This window comes from Muscardinus avellanarius, assembly GCF_963383645.1.
Source record: "Muscardinus avellanarius genome assembly, chromosome: 16".
NCBI lineage: Eukaryota > Metazoa > Chordata > Mammalia > Rodentia > Gliridae > Muscardinus > Muscardinus avellanarius.
This window is the reverse complement of record NC_137802.1, coordinates 44,357,351-44,372,525: the sequence shown is the minus strand read 5'-3', so window position 1 is coordinate 44,372,525 and position 15,175 is coordinate 44,357,351. Positions and strand designations below refer to the sequence as shown.

The 15,175-nt window shown below is 41.2% G+C and overlaps 1 protein-coding gene across 9 annotated transcripts in view; it reads right to left on the bottom strand.

Annotated features, from left to right (window-relative positions):
- SPAG9 (sperm associated antigen 9) overlaps positions 1-15,175 on the bottom strand; it is a gene marked incomplete at both ends in the record, with an annotated part of 158,706 nt that overhangs the window by 11,540 nt on the left and 131,991 nt on the right. For all 9 annotated transcript variants that reach the window (XM_080713485.1, XM_080713488.1, XM_080713487.1 and 6 more), the window contains 7 exons: positions 2,889-3,060; positions 5,195-5,343; positions 7,793-7,860; positions 8,995-9,075; positions 9,968-10,093; positions 11,539-11,734; positions 12,024-12,242. In XM_080713485.1, coding sequence (XP_080569611.1) covers positions 2,889-3,060; positions 5,195-5,343; positions 7,793-7,860; positions 8,995-9,075; positions 9,968-10,093; positions 11,539-11,734; positions 12,024-12,242 — 1,011 coding nt within the window. The remainder of the gene's footprint in view (positions 1-2,888; positions 3,061-5,194; positions 5,344-7,792; positions 7,861-8,994; positions 9,076-9,967; positions 10,094-11,538; positions 11,735-12,023; positions 12,243-15,175) is intronic.

The window sequence follows — 15,175 nt, the reverse complement described above, 5'->3', positions numbered from 1 at the left end:
ACTGGGGATGGAGCCCAGGGGGGCCTTCTACCTCTATTACCTCCGGGCTACACTCCCAGACCTATTTTTATATTTTTATTTTTGGAAACAGGGTTTCTTAAGAAAATTGGTCTGGGAATGTAGCCCAGAGGTAGAAGGGTTTCCAGAAACCCCAGTATCACAAAAAAAAAAAAAAAAATTTATACTTTTTCCCCTTGTTTATTTAGATTCTAAAGCAATTTAGAAATATTATACCACATATATAATGTAACTTATTATACCTATTATAAAAATAAGTATAATTTAATTTTATAATAAATATATAGCTTATTATATTTATTATACTTTAATGTAGGGAGAATGAATGCTTTTTGTATTTTAACAGAATATTTATAATTGATTTTATTTTCAGGAATTTGAGAAGCAAAATTATTAGAGGTAATACATTTAAGACAAACAACATCAGTCACTCCTAAGATGTTCTTACAAAAACTGAGGGCCTGATCAGTGTAGGAAGAAGCCTTAACTCCCATCCAGAGTAGGCTAGGAATCTTTAATCTATAGTCAAAGTACATTCCTAGAATTAATTTGTTAGGTATGTCTCCACATGCCTGATTGCAGGGAAAGGCACACAGCTACAGTCAAATTCTCTGAGGGCAATGACCCTAAAGGTTAAAAATAACCATTGATCTGGCCCAACATTTCTTCATGAAGTAAATCTTCTATGGTGTCCCTAATAGTAATATAGCACTGAATCAAGTACTAAAAGTGCAGCAGAGAACAAGACAGAGATGGTCCCTGCCATTCATGGGACTTATGGTCTATGAGAGAGAGTCAGTAAACAAGAATCACCTAATATTGGTGTAATTATAACAATGATTAAGCTCATAGAGAAAGTATAAGCCAGGGATGGTGGCACGTGTCTATAATCTCAGTATCTGGGAGGATGAGATGGGAGGATTATAAGGTTGAGGCCAGCTTCGGCAACTTAGTATGACCCTATTTCAAAATTTAAAAACCCAGTAATAAGCCGGGCGTGGTGGTGCACGCTTATAATCCCTGCGCTTGGGAGGCTGAGACAGGAGGATCGCACAGGTTCGAAGCCAGCCTCAGCTACTGAGTGAGGCTCTCAGCAACTTAGTGAGACCCTGTTTCCAAATAAAATATAAAATAGGTCTGGGAGTATAGCCCGGAGGTAGAAAGCCTCTGGGTTCCACCCCCAGTACCACATATACACACAAAAAAAATAAAAACCCAGTAATATATCCACAAACAAAATAAAAAATAAAATAGTGCTGGGGATATAACTCAGAAGTAGAATACTCCTAGGTTCAATCCCAAGTACCCAAACAAAAACAAAATAAAAACTTGCTGGGGAGAGAATATAACATGTATGGAAGGATAAAAAATGGAAAGGAACTTATTAAACTGAGTGTCAGAGTGGAAAAGGAGAGTGATCCAGACCATATAAAGTCTTCTAGTTATAAGACAAAATATCCCATGAGGATGCCTCCCTCATCTAGCAGCAAGAATGAACACATTCATGGAGAGTGTGTCACACTGGTTACTATGCAAAGAACACAATGGGGTGGAAACAGGGCCCCCAGTTAGTAGGTACATGGCTATGCAGGGGGGAGATGATGGTACCCTGGCCTAGGTGGACAGTGGTAGAGATAAAAGAGTAACTGATTTAAGATATTTTTATATGATGAATTTTATATTTTTATAAGATGAAGTTCCTGATGACAGATCAGATATGTGGGGAATAAAATAGGAATGAAAAAATATTCCCAAGTTTTAGTCAAGAACCAGGGGACAACGAGGCATGGTGGCACGTGGCTGTTATCCCAGCTACTTGGGAGGCTGAGGGAGGATGATTGCAAATTTGAGGCCAGGCTGGGCAAGTCAGTGAGACCTTGTCTCAAGATAAAACTTATAAAGGGGCCAGAAGTGAATGGAAAAAAAAAAAGAAAAAGAAAAAAGAAGAGCTAGAGCTGGAGCTGGGGCTTGGTGGCACATACCTATAATCCCAGGTATTTGGTAGAGTAAGGCAGGTGTGTTTCAAGTTTGAGGCCAGCCTAGGCAACGTTTTGAGACCCTGTCTCAAAATAAAAAGGGCTATGGGTGTAACTTAGTGGGAGAGTCTATGGGTTTGATCCCTACCACCACAAACATGAACACTCAAAAAACGAAAAAAACAAAAACAAAAAAACACGAGTCAGACCGGAACATCTACCAAATACTTTCAGTGGTAAGTTAACTTAATCATTGGTTTAATTAGACCATTTAAAACTAAAACAGGGGAGCCGGGTATGGTGGCACACATCTGTAATACCAGTACTTGGAAGGCTGGGACAGGAGGATCAGCCTTTAAGTATAGCCTTAGCAAGTAATGAAATTCTCATTCTCAACCTAGGAAGACCCTGTTTCAAAATAAATAAAAAACAGGGCTGGGTTGTAGCTCAGAGGTAGAATACCTCTGGGTTCAATACAAAGTACAACACACACACACACACACACACACACACACACACACACACACACACGGGCCAGGTATGATGGTGCATGCCTGTAATCCCAGTACTTGGGAGGCTGAGAAAGAAGTATCATAGGCTCGAGGCCAGCCTTAGCAACTCAGCAAGACTCAAGGAATTTTGTAAGACCCTGTTTCAAAGCAAAAATTAAAAAGGTCTGTGTGTGTGAGTGTGTGGCTTGGAAGTAGAATGTCTCTGGGTTCAATTCTCAGTACCATAAAATTAATTAATTAATTACAGGGCCTGGAAGTGTGGCTAGGTGGTAGCATGTTTGTTTAGCATGTGTGAGAACTGGTTCAATCTCTAGCACTGCAATCACTCAATCAAGAAAGTGTTCTCTTTCATTGGCAAAGAGAAAATGTTTTTGAAGCTTACCTAACATTTTGCTTACGTAAGGCTCAATGTCCACATCCTGTAGATGTTGGTAAGTGTGTGCGTGATAGAGACGAAGTGTAGAATCCAAACGAATGGAGACCCACACGCCATCACCCACCCATGCAAGCTGCCGCACTTGGCTCTCCTTCCTGGGATGTGCATCAAATGATTTCTAGGAGAGATGTTCAGTCACAAAGTTACTTTCGTTACATTACATAGGTCATGTTTAAAACCTGTGCTAACTTACACAACAATTTAGAGACTGTTTATTAAAAGAGCTTAAACTGGGTGGGCACAGTGGCACATGCCTGTAATCCAAGTGCTTGAAAGGCTGACACAAAAGGATCCCAAATTAAAGGCCAGCCTCGGCAACTTGGTGAGACCCTGTTCAAAAACAATTAAAAGAGCTAGCTAGGGGTGTAGCTCAGAGGTAGAATGCCCCTGTGTTCAATCCTCAGTACCAGGGAAAAAAAGGAGCCTAAATACTGTTTATTTAATATGATTACTCATATATATACCCAATTTCTTTCATCTTAGAATGCAAAATATACACATATATACATACATAAATACAATGAAATGAAATAAAATAAAAAAGAGCAAAGAACCAAATGTTGCTGCCAGACTTCAGCTCTGTATAGGACATCACATGATGAAATAATTCTGGCAAATCTATACTATGTGACAGTGTTCCATAGAAAATTGTAATCTCAGTATTCTGTGAGCAATACATGGAGTAAGATTCCACTTATAATTAAACAAAAAGGAATGGACATGTTGTATAAGGCATAGATACAAAAAATAAACACCTAATTGCTAATTTTGGGACTTCAATGAAAGGACATGGAATTTGGAGATGGGGAGGAGAAATTTTACCTTAAAATTTCCTGCTGTTAATATTTTTAAACAATTAGAAGAATTTTTATATTGTGGTAAAAAAATTAAAGGAATACCAAAAGGTTTTGTTTGTTTTTGTACTGGGGATTGAACCCAGGGGCCTTCTACACTCAGGCTACACCCCTAGATCTATTTTATATTTCTTATTTGGAAACGGGGTGTTACTAAGTTGCTGAGATTGCAGGCTTTGAACCTTTGATCCTCCTAGCTCAGCCTCTTAAGTATTAGGGTTACAAGCATGTGCCACCATGCCCAGCTTGAGCCTTTTGTTTTTACAACAAATTCCCACTGCAGTGTTACTTTTCAATTTGTGACACATATGTGGATGTTCCTGGACACATATGGGGTCAAGTCTAGAAATTGGGAATCCTCTCAATCCTTATAAAAGTAAATATATCAAGAATGATATATTTAAATAAGACACACATACATTTGTGGATACATATATAGACAAACAAACATTCATGTGTAAATCTTCCTTAAAAGAACAATAACAAAAAGTCAATAGAGGCATGGTGGCACATGCCTGTAATCCCAGTACTTGGGAGGCTGAGATCGGAAGATCATAGGTTTGAGGCCAGTCTCTGTAACTTAGTGAGAACTTACCTATCTCAAAATAAAAAATAAGCCGGGCATGGTGGTGCACGCTTGTAATCCTAGCATTTGGGAGGCTGAGACCAAAGAATTGCGGCTCGCCGACAGCCTAAGCTATTTAGTGAGGCCCTCCGCAACTCAGTGAGACCCTGTTTCAAAACAAAGAAAACATTTGGGCAGGGGGTGTAGCTTGGAGGTCGAATGCCTCTGTCCATCCCCAGGCCCACAAAATAAATAAATAAATAAATAAGCCGGGTGTGGTGGTGCACGCTTGTAATCCCTGTGCTTGGAAGGCAAAGACAGGAAGATTGTGCAGGTTCAAAGCCAGCCTCACTGGCCTAAGAGACCCTGTTTCCAAATATATATATATATTATATATATACACATATATTAAATATATATATTATATATATATAGTCCTATATATAATAGGTCTAGGAGTGTAGCCCAGAAGTAGAAGGGTTTCCAGGAAACCCAGTATCACCAAAATAAATAAATAAATAAATAAATAAATAAATAAATAAATAAATGGAGCTTGGGTGTATACAGCTTAGTATACAGCTCAGTGGTAGAATGCTCTGGGTTCAGTTCCCAGTACTACAACACAACACACAACACAACTCCTACTTTCTACCCTCACAATCAAAAGCAACAAGAGAACGGAATACAGAAGGCTAAGACACCCAAAAGCATTGTTGAAGTGCCCTAAAACACAGATTTGGAGAACAACTTCTAAAGAAACCGAAAGTAATTATGCTCTTATTGTCTTTGGGTGAAACAAATGCATGAAGTACAGAAAACATAGGCTAACTTGCCTCTATTTTCATGGCCTTTGGCTGAACCACATAGATTTTGTTCCTGTAGCCACACCAGACTTTGTCGTGTACCACAGTCATACATCGGATAGAATGGTGAGGCCGTCCAAGGTCTAAGAGGTGATAGTTTGACAAGTCCCACTGCCCATCTTTAAAATAAGAAGTAGATTATGGTTAATGCATACCACCTTTGACTAATGAACTATGGTGTATAGTATACCTTTTATCTTATTCCATACACTGCAAAATTGGAAGAGAACTCAAAGGTTACTTGACTCGTTCTGCTATCCAGTACCTAAACTCCCTTTAAAACATGCTGTCAAGCCAGGCAGGATGGTACACAACTGAAATCTCAGCTACTTGGGAGGCTGAGAAGGGAGGATTGCAAGTTCAAGAAGAGCCTAGAAGATCCTGTTCCAAAAATTTTGCCAGATTCGATGATGGACTCCTGTAATCCTAGTACTTGGAAGGATGAGACAGAAGGATCTTGGGTTCAACACCAGTCTTAGCAATTTAGTAAGATCCTATTTCAAAATAAAACAAGCTGGGCGTGGTGGCACACGCTTGTAATCCCTGTGCTTGGAAGGCTGAGACAGGAGGATCGCACAGGTTCAAAGCCAGCCTCAGCTGGCTTAAGAGATCCTGTTTCCAAATAAAAATATAAAATAGGTCTGGGAGTGTAGCCCGGAGGTAGAAGGCCCCTGGGTTCCATCCCCAGCACCACCAAAAAATAAAATAAATTAAAAAATAAATTAAAAAATAAAACAAAAAGGGAGCCAGGTGTGGTAGCACACGCTTGTTATCCCAGTACTTGGGAGGCTGAGACAGTAGGATTGCAGGTTCATGGCCAGTCTTAGCTATTTAGTGAGGCCCTCCACAACTTATTGAGACCCTGTTTCAAAATAAAGAATAAAAAATTAAAAGTAGGGCTAGAGGTATAGCTTAAAGTCAGAATGCCCCTGGGGTTCAATCCTGAGTTAGAAAAATAAATAAATAAAACAAACATCAAAAGGGCTGGGAGGATAGCTTAGAGTTAGACTGCCCATAAATTCAATCCCCAGTATTAAAAAACTAACCAACCAGCCGGGTGTGGTGGCACATGGCTGTAATCCTAGCATTTGGGAAGATGAGACAGGAGGATCCCAGTTTGCAGACAGCATCAGCTACTTAGTGAGGCCCTTTGCAACTCAGTGAGACCCTGTTTCAAAATAAAGAATAAAAATTAGGGCTGGAGGTGTAGCTCGAAGAATGCCCTTGGGTTCCATCCCCAGTACTGAAAAAACAAAAACAAAAACAAAAACAAAACCCAGCCAAACAAAAAACCAAGAAGAATTAAATTTTTTAAAAAAATTTAGAAGGCTAGGAATATAATTCAATCCCCAGTACTGCAAAATGAATGAATGAATGAATATATATATGTAAATGCTTTCAAAAAGCAATGATGTGATAGATCAGTTACAAATTACCTATTTTTAATAATGTCTTTAGAACTGGAATGAATTTAAAGCATTTACATATGCATGAGGCCAAGGGTTCAATCCCCCAACACTACACTTAAAAAAAAAAGAAAAAAAAATGGAGTTAGGTTTGGGGCTAATGTTGTACTTGTATTTTAATGTAATTTTCCTGGGTAGAAGTTGAGGGTAACTCATTGCTAACACTTTAAGAATTATGCATACAGTCTGAGCATCCCTAATCTGAAAATTTGAAATTCAAAATGCTGTTGGGCATGATGGCGCACGCTTGTAATCCCAGTACTTGAGAGACTGAGACAGGAGGATCACACAGGTTCAAAGCCAGTCTCAGCTACTTAGTGAGGATCTCAAAAATTAGTGAGACCCTGTTTCCAAAACAAAATATAAAATAGATCTGGGAGTGTAGCCCGAAGGTAGAAGGCCCCTGGGTTCCATCACAAGTAATACCAAAAAAGAAAAAAATAAATCCAAAATGCTTTGAAATTCAAAACTTTGAGTGCTGACATGACACTTGTATGTAGTAACTCATTGGTCTACACTGCAGAAATAGAATAAGTACACTCCTAATTTCTCTGTTACAGCTCTATGTCTTTTTTCCCCCAATACCAAGCACTCTTCAGATGAGGTTTGTAGCTACCAGTTTCTAGAAACTTTATCCTAACTCTACTGTGTTGGTGCCTATTGCATATGCTATTTGGCTGAGTATGCCAAGATCATCACTATCCCTGTTTTGCACACTATTTGTATGAGGCTTTAAAAAGTGTTAAGGATGTGAGATTTGGGGAAATGCCTTGCTAAAATTCAAGTCCAGTGTATCTATGTTTTTATAATATTCCCTTGATCTACCAACCTAGAAGGTAGGAAATGAACTATCATTTTTGGTTGACACATGTACTAAGGAGTTATAAAGCTACACACTCCATCCCTTTAAAAATTTAACCATTTAAGGTGGGCCTTCTAATACTACCATCCCTCCATCTATGATAGTTAAAAACAATGATTTTAAAAGGGAATATAGCTAGGCTAACATGTCTTTGAAATTTAACATGTCAATCTTCTTGAAAATGCTTTGCAAAGCAACAAATTAGTGTATTAGTGCATGTGTTATAAATTCATAACTTACCAACTCCTCTGTGAAATATTGCAAGGGTGCCATCAGCCAGGGCCACTAATACAATTCCTTTCACATGTCTGCAAACAGAAAAAAGGAATTTCAGAACCTCCATTCAGGAACATACAAGGGATTCACATGCTATTACACTAGTGCAGAGCTCCTTGAAGGGCCAGTATGTGATATTATAAGGAGCTTACCCAGAACATAAATACATTGCCTTTTATTTTCTTTTTCAGCACTGGGGCCTGAACTCAGGAGCACTTTGAGCTACAACCCGTCCTTACATTTTCTTCTTTTGTTTTTGTTTTTTTGTGTGTACAGGTGCATTGTACCTCTGAGCTACATCCCCATCCCTACTTTATTTTTTATTTGGAAACAGGGGTTTCAGTATGTTGTTGAGGGCCTAAGTTGTTGAGACTGGTCACAAACCTTGGGTCCTCCTGTCTCAGCCTCCCAAGTACTAGAATTACAGGCCTGTGCCACTACACCTAGCCCTTCCTATTTTTAAATTTTGAGACAGGGTCTTGCTAGGTAGCCCAGGCTGGCAAGCTGGCCTTAAACTTAAAATTCTCCTGCCTTAGCCTTCCAAGTCACTGAGATTTGCAGGTATGTGCCACTACGCCTGGCCATACTGCTTTCTTCATTGTGAATGTCTTGCTATGAGAAAATATCAGCTGAACTGAATAAACAGTATGTGTGGTATTCTCAGTTTTTTTCATTTTCTAGCCCAAACTCCTCCTTTTCTTGCAGACAGTTGACACAATTCCACAGGCCAGACAATATATACATTAAGTATAAATCAGCTCTGCGTACTTAGAGACAAACTGTCAGATGTTTGATAATAGATATAAAGCAGAAAACTAGCAAATCAAACCACTAATAAACATATTCACAAACTACAAAGTATATTATAAAAATATAAATTAGTAGTTATTAGTTCTCTCTTTTAAGTACTAAAGAACTCACAGTATGGTAAGGAATCAATGTGACACATTTTCCCTTCTACTTAAAGTTTTCTATTTTGTTTTCTACTATAGACCCTCATTCTCACAAAACATCCCCACTTCAAAAAAATGGGCTCAAATAAAAAAAAAAACTAAATCAGTACACTGATTTAGTCATGATATACATATTAACTTTAACAGTCTTAAAATCTAGTTTATAGCAAAATATTTAGTTTTAAATGGAATAATTTCAAAAATAAAACTTACACAATACTGAGAATTGAATCTTTAAGTTTAATGGAATGGAGACATTTCCTCCACTGGGCTACAGATGAATGGACATACAAACTGCAGGAACAAAGTCAAGAACGTAAGGCATAAAGAATATCAAGTTATATTATGATTATAATAATATCTAATAATCACCACAAAATTCATTCAAGAGAAAGGAAGAGTACCATATATAAATGAAGAAAAGGTGCTGCTGTTTTTGTACAATGGTCAGGAAAAAAAAAATTAGTCAAGGGTAGGCCTAAGGCAGAAAATAGGCTGTTTAAAAACAAACAGAATCACAAAGAGACTGAAGGGCCAGAACTAGTTTTTTAGTGGCAATAAATAAAATTCTACTGAAACACAGTCACACTAGGTTTTCTGACCCTTCATTTCACAGCATTAGACCTCTATGCAAAAGACACATGAATGACCTTGTGGTAGCCTCTGAAAATATAGTTTTGTAAGATTCCCTATACTACTAGGAAGTGAACAAACCATGTAATGTTAATTATCCTCTGAGCTTTCAGAGCAATTTTGGGGGGTTTTCCTAGTAATTCTACTAAAATGTTATGTTTGAGAATGGGCCTTTCTACATCTAAACATATTAGTTCAATCCCTGATATTTCCTGCCAACATTCCAATCTATGTAAAACTTCTATACATCAATAATTCTCTATCTCTATGCTATTTAAAATTTTCTATTTCTATATTATTTGGACTTTAAATCTTATTTACTTCTTCTAAGAATAATATATGAAGAGAACATCCTGTCAGTAAAGTCAAATAGTTTACCATTCAGAAGCAATGCAAGTCCAGTTTATGAGGTAGTTGCAATGAAACATCACATTTTGTTTAGACATAATAAATTGTATGAATACTCTTTATATTTAAGTATATCACATTTTCTTCATTTATCTTCTGCTTTCAAAAGCAAAAATAAAGGACTATTAAAAGTGTCGGCACTTACCAGCCATTCTGAGCTCCAAGCCACATGGTTGGTAAAAGACTACTCATTTTCTGGGCTTCTTCTCTTACCAGGTCTTGTTCACTTGGCAATACTGATATTTGATCTTTATAGGCATCTGAATCATTACTGTGAAAGTGGGGTGCAAAGGGGGGGTGAAATCTGAGCATATGAATATTTTTACATATATTTATTTAGTGATAATAGGGGATTGAGCCAAGGGCTTTGCTCATTCTGGGCTCCACCCCCAGGCCTACTTTTTTCCCTGTAAATTGCACGTGCGCGCGTGTGTGCGTGTGTGTGTAACTGGGGACTAAACTCAGAGTATTCTACCTCTGAGCTATACCCCCAGCTTGATTTTCTTTCTTTTCTTTCCTTTTTGTTTTGGTACTAGAGATGGAACCCAGGGGGATTCTACCTCCGAACTACACCCCCAGCCCTATTTTTTAGTCTTTTTAAAATTTTTGAAACAGGGTCTCACTGAATTGCAAAAGGCCTTGCTAAGTAGCTGAGGCTGTCCACAAACCACGATCCTCCGGTCTCCGCCTCCCGAATGCTGGGATTACAAGCGTGCACCACCACGCTCAGCTTGATTTTATTTCTTATTTGGAAACAGGGTCTTATAATGTTGCAGAGAGCTTTGCTAGGTATCTGAGGCTGGCTATGAACCTGCAATCCTCCTGTCTCAGCCTCCCAAGTACTGGGATTATAAGTGTATACCACCACACTTGGCTTTTTTCCTGTAATTTTGAGATAGGGTCTAGATAAATTGCTCAAACTGGGCTTGAACTTAAAAATCTTTTGCCTCAGCCTTCCAAGCAGATGAGATGACAGGTGTGCAGCACTGCCTTGTTTCTTTTCTTTTTATTTTTTCTCTCTCTTTTTTTTCCAGTACTAGGCATGGAACCCAGGGGCATTCTACCTCTGAGCTATATCTCCAGTCCTATTTTTTATTCTTTATTTTGAAACAGGGTTTCACTGAGTTGTAAAGGACCTCAATAAGTAGCTGAAGCTGTCCATTAACTGCCTCCTGTCAGCCTCCCAAATGCTGGGAGTACAAGTGTGCAGTTTACAGTGACAAATTAAACAATGACCAGTTTTGTTGACAACTAGAGTGTGACTAAGAGTGGGGGTGACAGTATTTGGGAGGCTGACAGTAGGGACAGGTTTGCAGCCAGCCTCAGCTACTTAGTGACGCCCTCCACAACTTAGTGAGACCCTGTTTCAAAATAAAGATTAAGTTTGGGCACTTGAGATTATTTTATTTTATTTTATTTTTATTTTTTATTTTATTTTGTTTGGTGGTACTGGGGGTGGAACCCAGAGGCTTTCTACCTCTGGGCTATACTCCCAGACCCATTTTATATTTTATTTGGAAACAGGGTCTCACTAAGTTGCTGACAGCCTCACTCAGTAGCTGAGGCTGGCTTCGAACCTGTGTGCTCTTCCTGTCTCAGCCTCCCAAGGGCGGGGATTACAGGCGTGCGCCACCACGCCCGGCTTTGAGATTATTTTAGGTCTTTTTCTTTGTGCACTTTACCCAGTCTACCAAGTTGTTGACTTAGGAAGTCTACCTTGACTGATACACTGGGGAGAGGTCTTCTGGGATCTGAACTCCCAAAGGATCTGTAAACACGTGCTCTGTGTATACGCCAGTTTGGGAGATGTCTACAGTGTCTTCAGTGGCCCCTGCATTGCCTTCTGTGGCTTCAGTTGCTTCTTCTGCTGTTGGTACATTTTCATCAACCTCACTGTTTTCTGCTTCCATTTCTACAAAATATAAAATACATAAAACACTTTATTCTGATTTTGAGTTTTTCCATGCTAACACTTGCCCCATATAAACCCATTACAAAATTTTACTCCACTGGCAATTGAAAACTCACGATTTCTTTTTTTCCTGAAATTGTATTGCATGAAACTTTTGATTTCATGCAATACAATTTCAGGATCTTCTTTCTAGCTCTTTCATCTTGCTACTTTAAGATCAACAAGTTCATAACGAGGTGGCTGGGTAGACTCAAACTCTACAACAGATGGCAGGTAAGAATGGATGTACCTGGTGGCTTGTCTACCACCGGAGAAGCACCGTTGGTACTAGGGGAAGTGGCAGTTGCTGTCACACCCTCTGCGGAGCAACCAACCACTGTGATGCCTCCCAACAGACTGTCCGTCTCTGCTGAGCTGTTGCTTGTCATGCTTCCGCATAATGATGCTTTGTCCACCTGACCAGATTCTGAAAGCTCTTCTCCTGCAGGGTAGTCTGTTTCTCGGGCTCCTAAAAAAATAAGATAAACTTTAATAGATAAACTCCTATAAACTGCATTTTCCCCCATTAAAGCAACCAGAAGTTTCAAATGAGCATGTGTAGGTGAAACATACAGATCCAGAATACACTGCCAAACTGGTAGATTTAATTTTTGGGGCGGAGGGGACAGTACTGGGGATGGAACCCGGGGCATTCTCCCTCCAAGCTACATTCCCAGCCCTATTTTTTATTCTTTATTTTGAAACAGAGTCTCACTACATTGCAGAGGGCCTTACTAAGTAGATGAGGCTTACCATGAACCTGTAATCCTCCTGTTTCAGCCTCCCAAGTTCACAATTAAAGTGTGCAATACCACGCCCAGTAAATTTATTTAATCTTGATGAAAATAAAAGCATGAAAATGCTAGCAGTGACAACTCTAAGCCAGGCATGGTGGTACACGTTTGTAATCCCAGTACTGGGGATGTTGAGACAGGAGGATCGCAGGTTCGTGGCTAGCCTCAGCTACTTAGTGAGGCTCTCTGCAATGTAGTGTGATCCTGTTTCAAAGTAAAAATTGAAATGTGTCTAGGATTGTAGCTTGGAAACAGAATGTCCCTGGGTTCAATCCTCAGTACCACAAACACACACAAGAAGATGACAACTCCGTTCTAAATGAGCTTCGCAGCTGCTAAGTGAAGTTTAAAAAAAAATGTCTAGTATCTGATATCGATTCAGCAAAAAAAATTGTTTTTTAAATTAAGGAGATTAGTATTTAAAATATGGAATTCTATCCACTATTGTTAAAAGCTAATCACAGCTGAGTGTGGTGGCACACACTTGTAATCCCAGTAACTTGGGAGGCTGAGACAGGACGACTGTGGGTTTGAAGCTAGGCTGCAGGTTTGAGCAACTTAGTGAGGCCCTCTACAACTGAGTGAGATCCTGTTTCAAAATAGAAGAATAAAATCAGGCTAGGGGTATAGATCAGAGGTAGAATGACCCTGGGTGCCACAACAACAACAAAAAGAATAATGTGTACAAGACAAGGTTCATCCATGTTATAGCATCTGTCAGAAATTTGATCTATATTCAACAAAAATTATTATACACTTAAAGGTTAATAACTGACATACTATATTAAATAGCATCCTGACCACACACATACATATCATAAAGAACTTCATTCCATTTTATGGCTGAATAATATTCCACTATATGACTATATCATAGACCTCTTTTTCTTTTTTTCCCAGTACTGGGGATAGATCCCAGGGGCATTCTATCTCCAAACTATATCTTCAGCCCTATATTATATATATATTTTAAAAACAGGGTCTTGCCAGGCGTGGTGGCACATGCTTGTAATCCCAGCGCTTGGGAGGCTGAGAGAGGAGGATCACGCAAGTTTGAACCCAGCCTCCACTGGCTTAAGACACCCTGTTTCCAAATAAAAAATATAAAATTGGTCTGGAAGTATAGCCCAGAGGTAGAATGCCCCTGGGTTCCATCCCCAGTGTTAAGTTGGGTCCTGCACTCATGTGACTTTGTGTCACATGACCTCTGCAGGGCAAGGGAGGGGCTGAAACCCCCGCGAGAATTGGGCGTTCCTGCGAGTAAACCCTCATCTCGCGAGATGCATACCTTGAAAAGGAGAGCCCGCGTCCTCTAGCTTCGGACAGGCGCGCGGGCCCCATGGTGCCTTGCCCTGATCCCCGGGAGAGCCGTGCCATTAAAACTTTACATGCCATGTGTACCGGACCTCTCTCGTGTTTTCACACTCCGCCGTATGCACATTATTTTTATTTTACTCGCATTTAATTTTTTATTTTACTTATCATTTGGTGCCGAAACCCGGGAGAACTCTTGGGTCCCTCCCTCCCCATTTTTTTCCTTTGTTTTTTTCTGTTTTCTATTTTTATTTTTACTCTCTTTTTGAGCCCCGGACTCTCCGACCCGCCAGCAGCTCGACTGTGAGGTCCCACACCAGCGCTCCGCTTGCAGGCGTTGCTCCTACCGCTGCCGCCTCGTGCCTGCCCGGACCGTAAGCCTTCTTCCCCAGCCCCGCGCTCTCCGGGAGAGCCGGCGGCCTTCTTCCCGCCCCGGACTCTGCTGAGAGTCCGCGGCCATCTTTCCAGCCCCGAGCTCTGCTGAGAGCTTGCGGCCATCTTTTCGGCCCCGCACTCTGCTGAGAGTCTGCGGCCATCATTCCAGCCCTGCGCTCTGCTGAGAGCCAGTGGCCATCTTTTCCTGCCCACGTGCTCTCTTCTGGAGCGCCGACGGCCATCTTCCACTGCCACTGCGGCCGCAGCCACCACTGCTGGGGCGTGCAGGCTCCACCGGCCGCCAGGCTGCCAATTCCACCCGCCCGGAGCCAGGCTCCTTGGGTGATGCTGGCACCTGCTCTGCTCCTGCCTGCCGCTTGGACCTCCTAAAACCGCCGTTCCCGCCTGCCCACGCTGCCCGCCGCTGGAATGGGACCGCGCCGCCCGCGGACTGCGCCACACCGCGCGCCTATATCTTCTCCGCGCCTGGCATTGCTTAGACCCGCCTGCCGGGGCCGCCTGCCTCCTCCATCTAGGTGGCCGCCACTCTGCTAAACAGCCCCCAGCCCGCCAAGTCCAGCCCGCGCTCCAGCTGGTTCCTCCACTCGGACTCGCGCCCTGGAGCCCTTCACCCTGTGCCTGCCCACCCCTGCTGCCTGGGCCTGGCCATTCCGGTAAGCAGCCACATGGAATTACTGGGGGGGGGGGGTCGCCAGCTTTGGCCCGCCATCTTGGACACATGGAATCACTGGGGGGCCGCCATCTTGGCCCCACCATCTTTAACCCCTCCCACCTCATGGCCTCACTGGAGGCCTCACAATCTTTAATCCCTCCCACTTTCCACTCCTAACCAATCCTAGGAGTCGGCGGCCATCTTTCCGGTCTGAGCCAGGCAGCTTGGCACTTGCTCTGCCTGCCA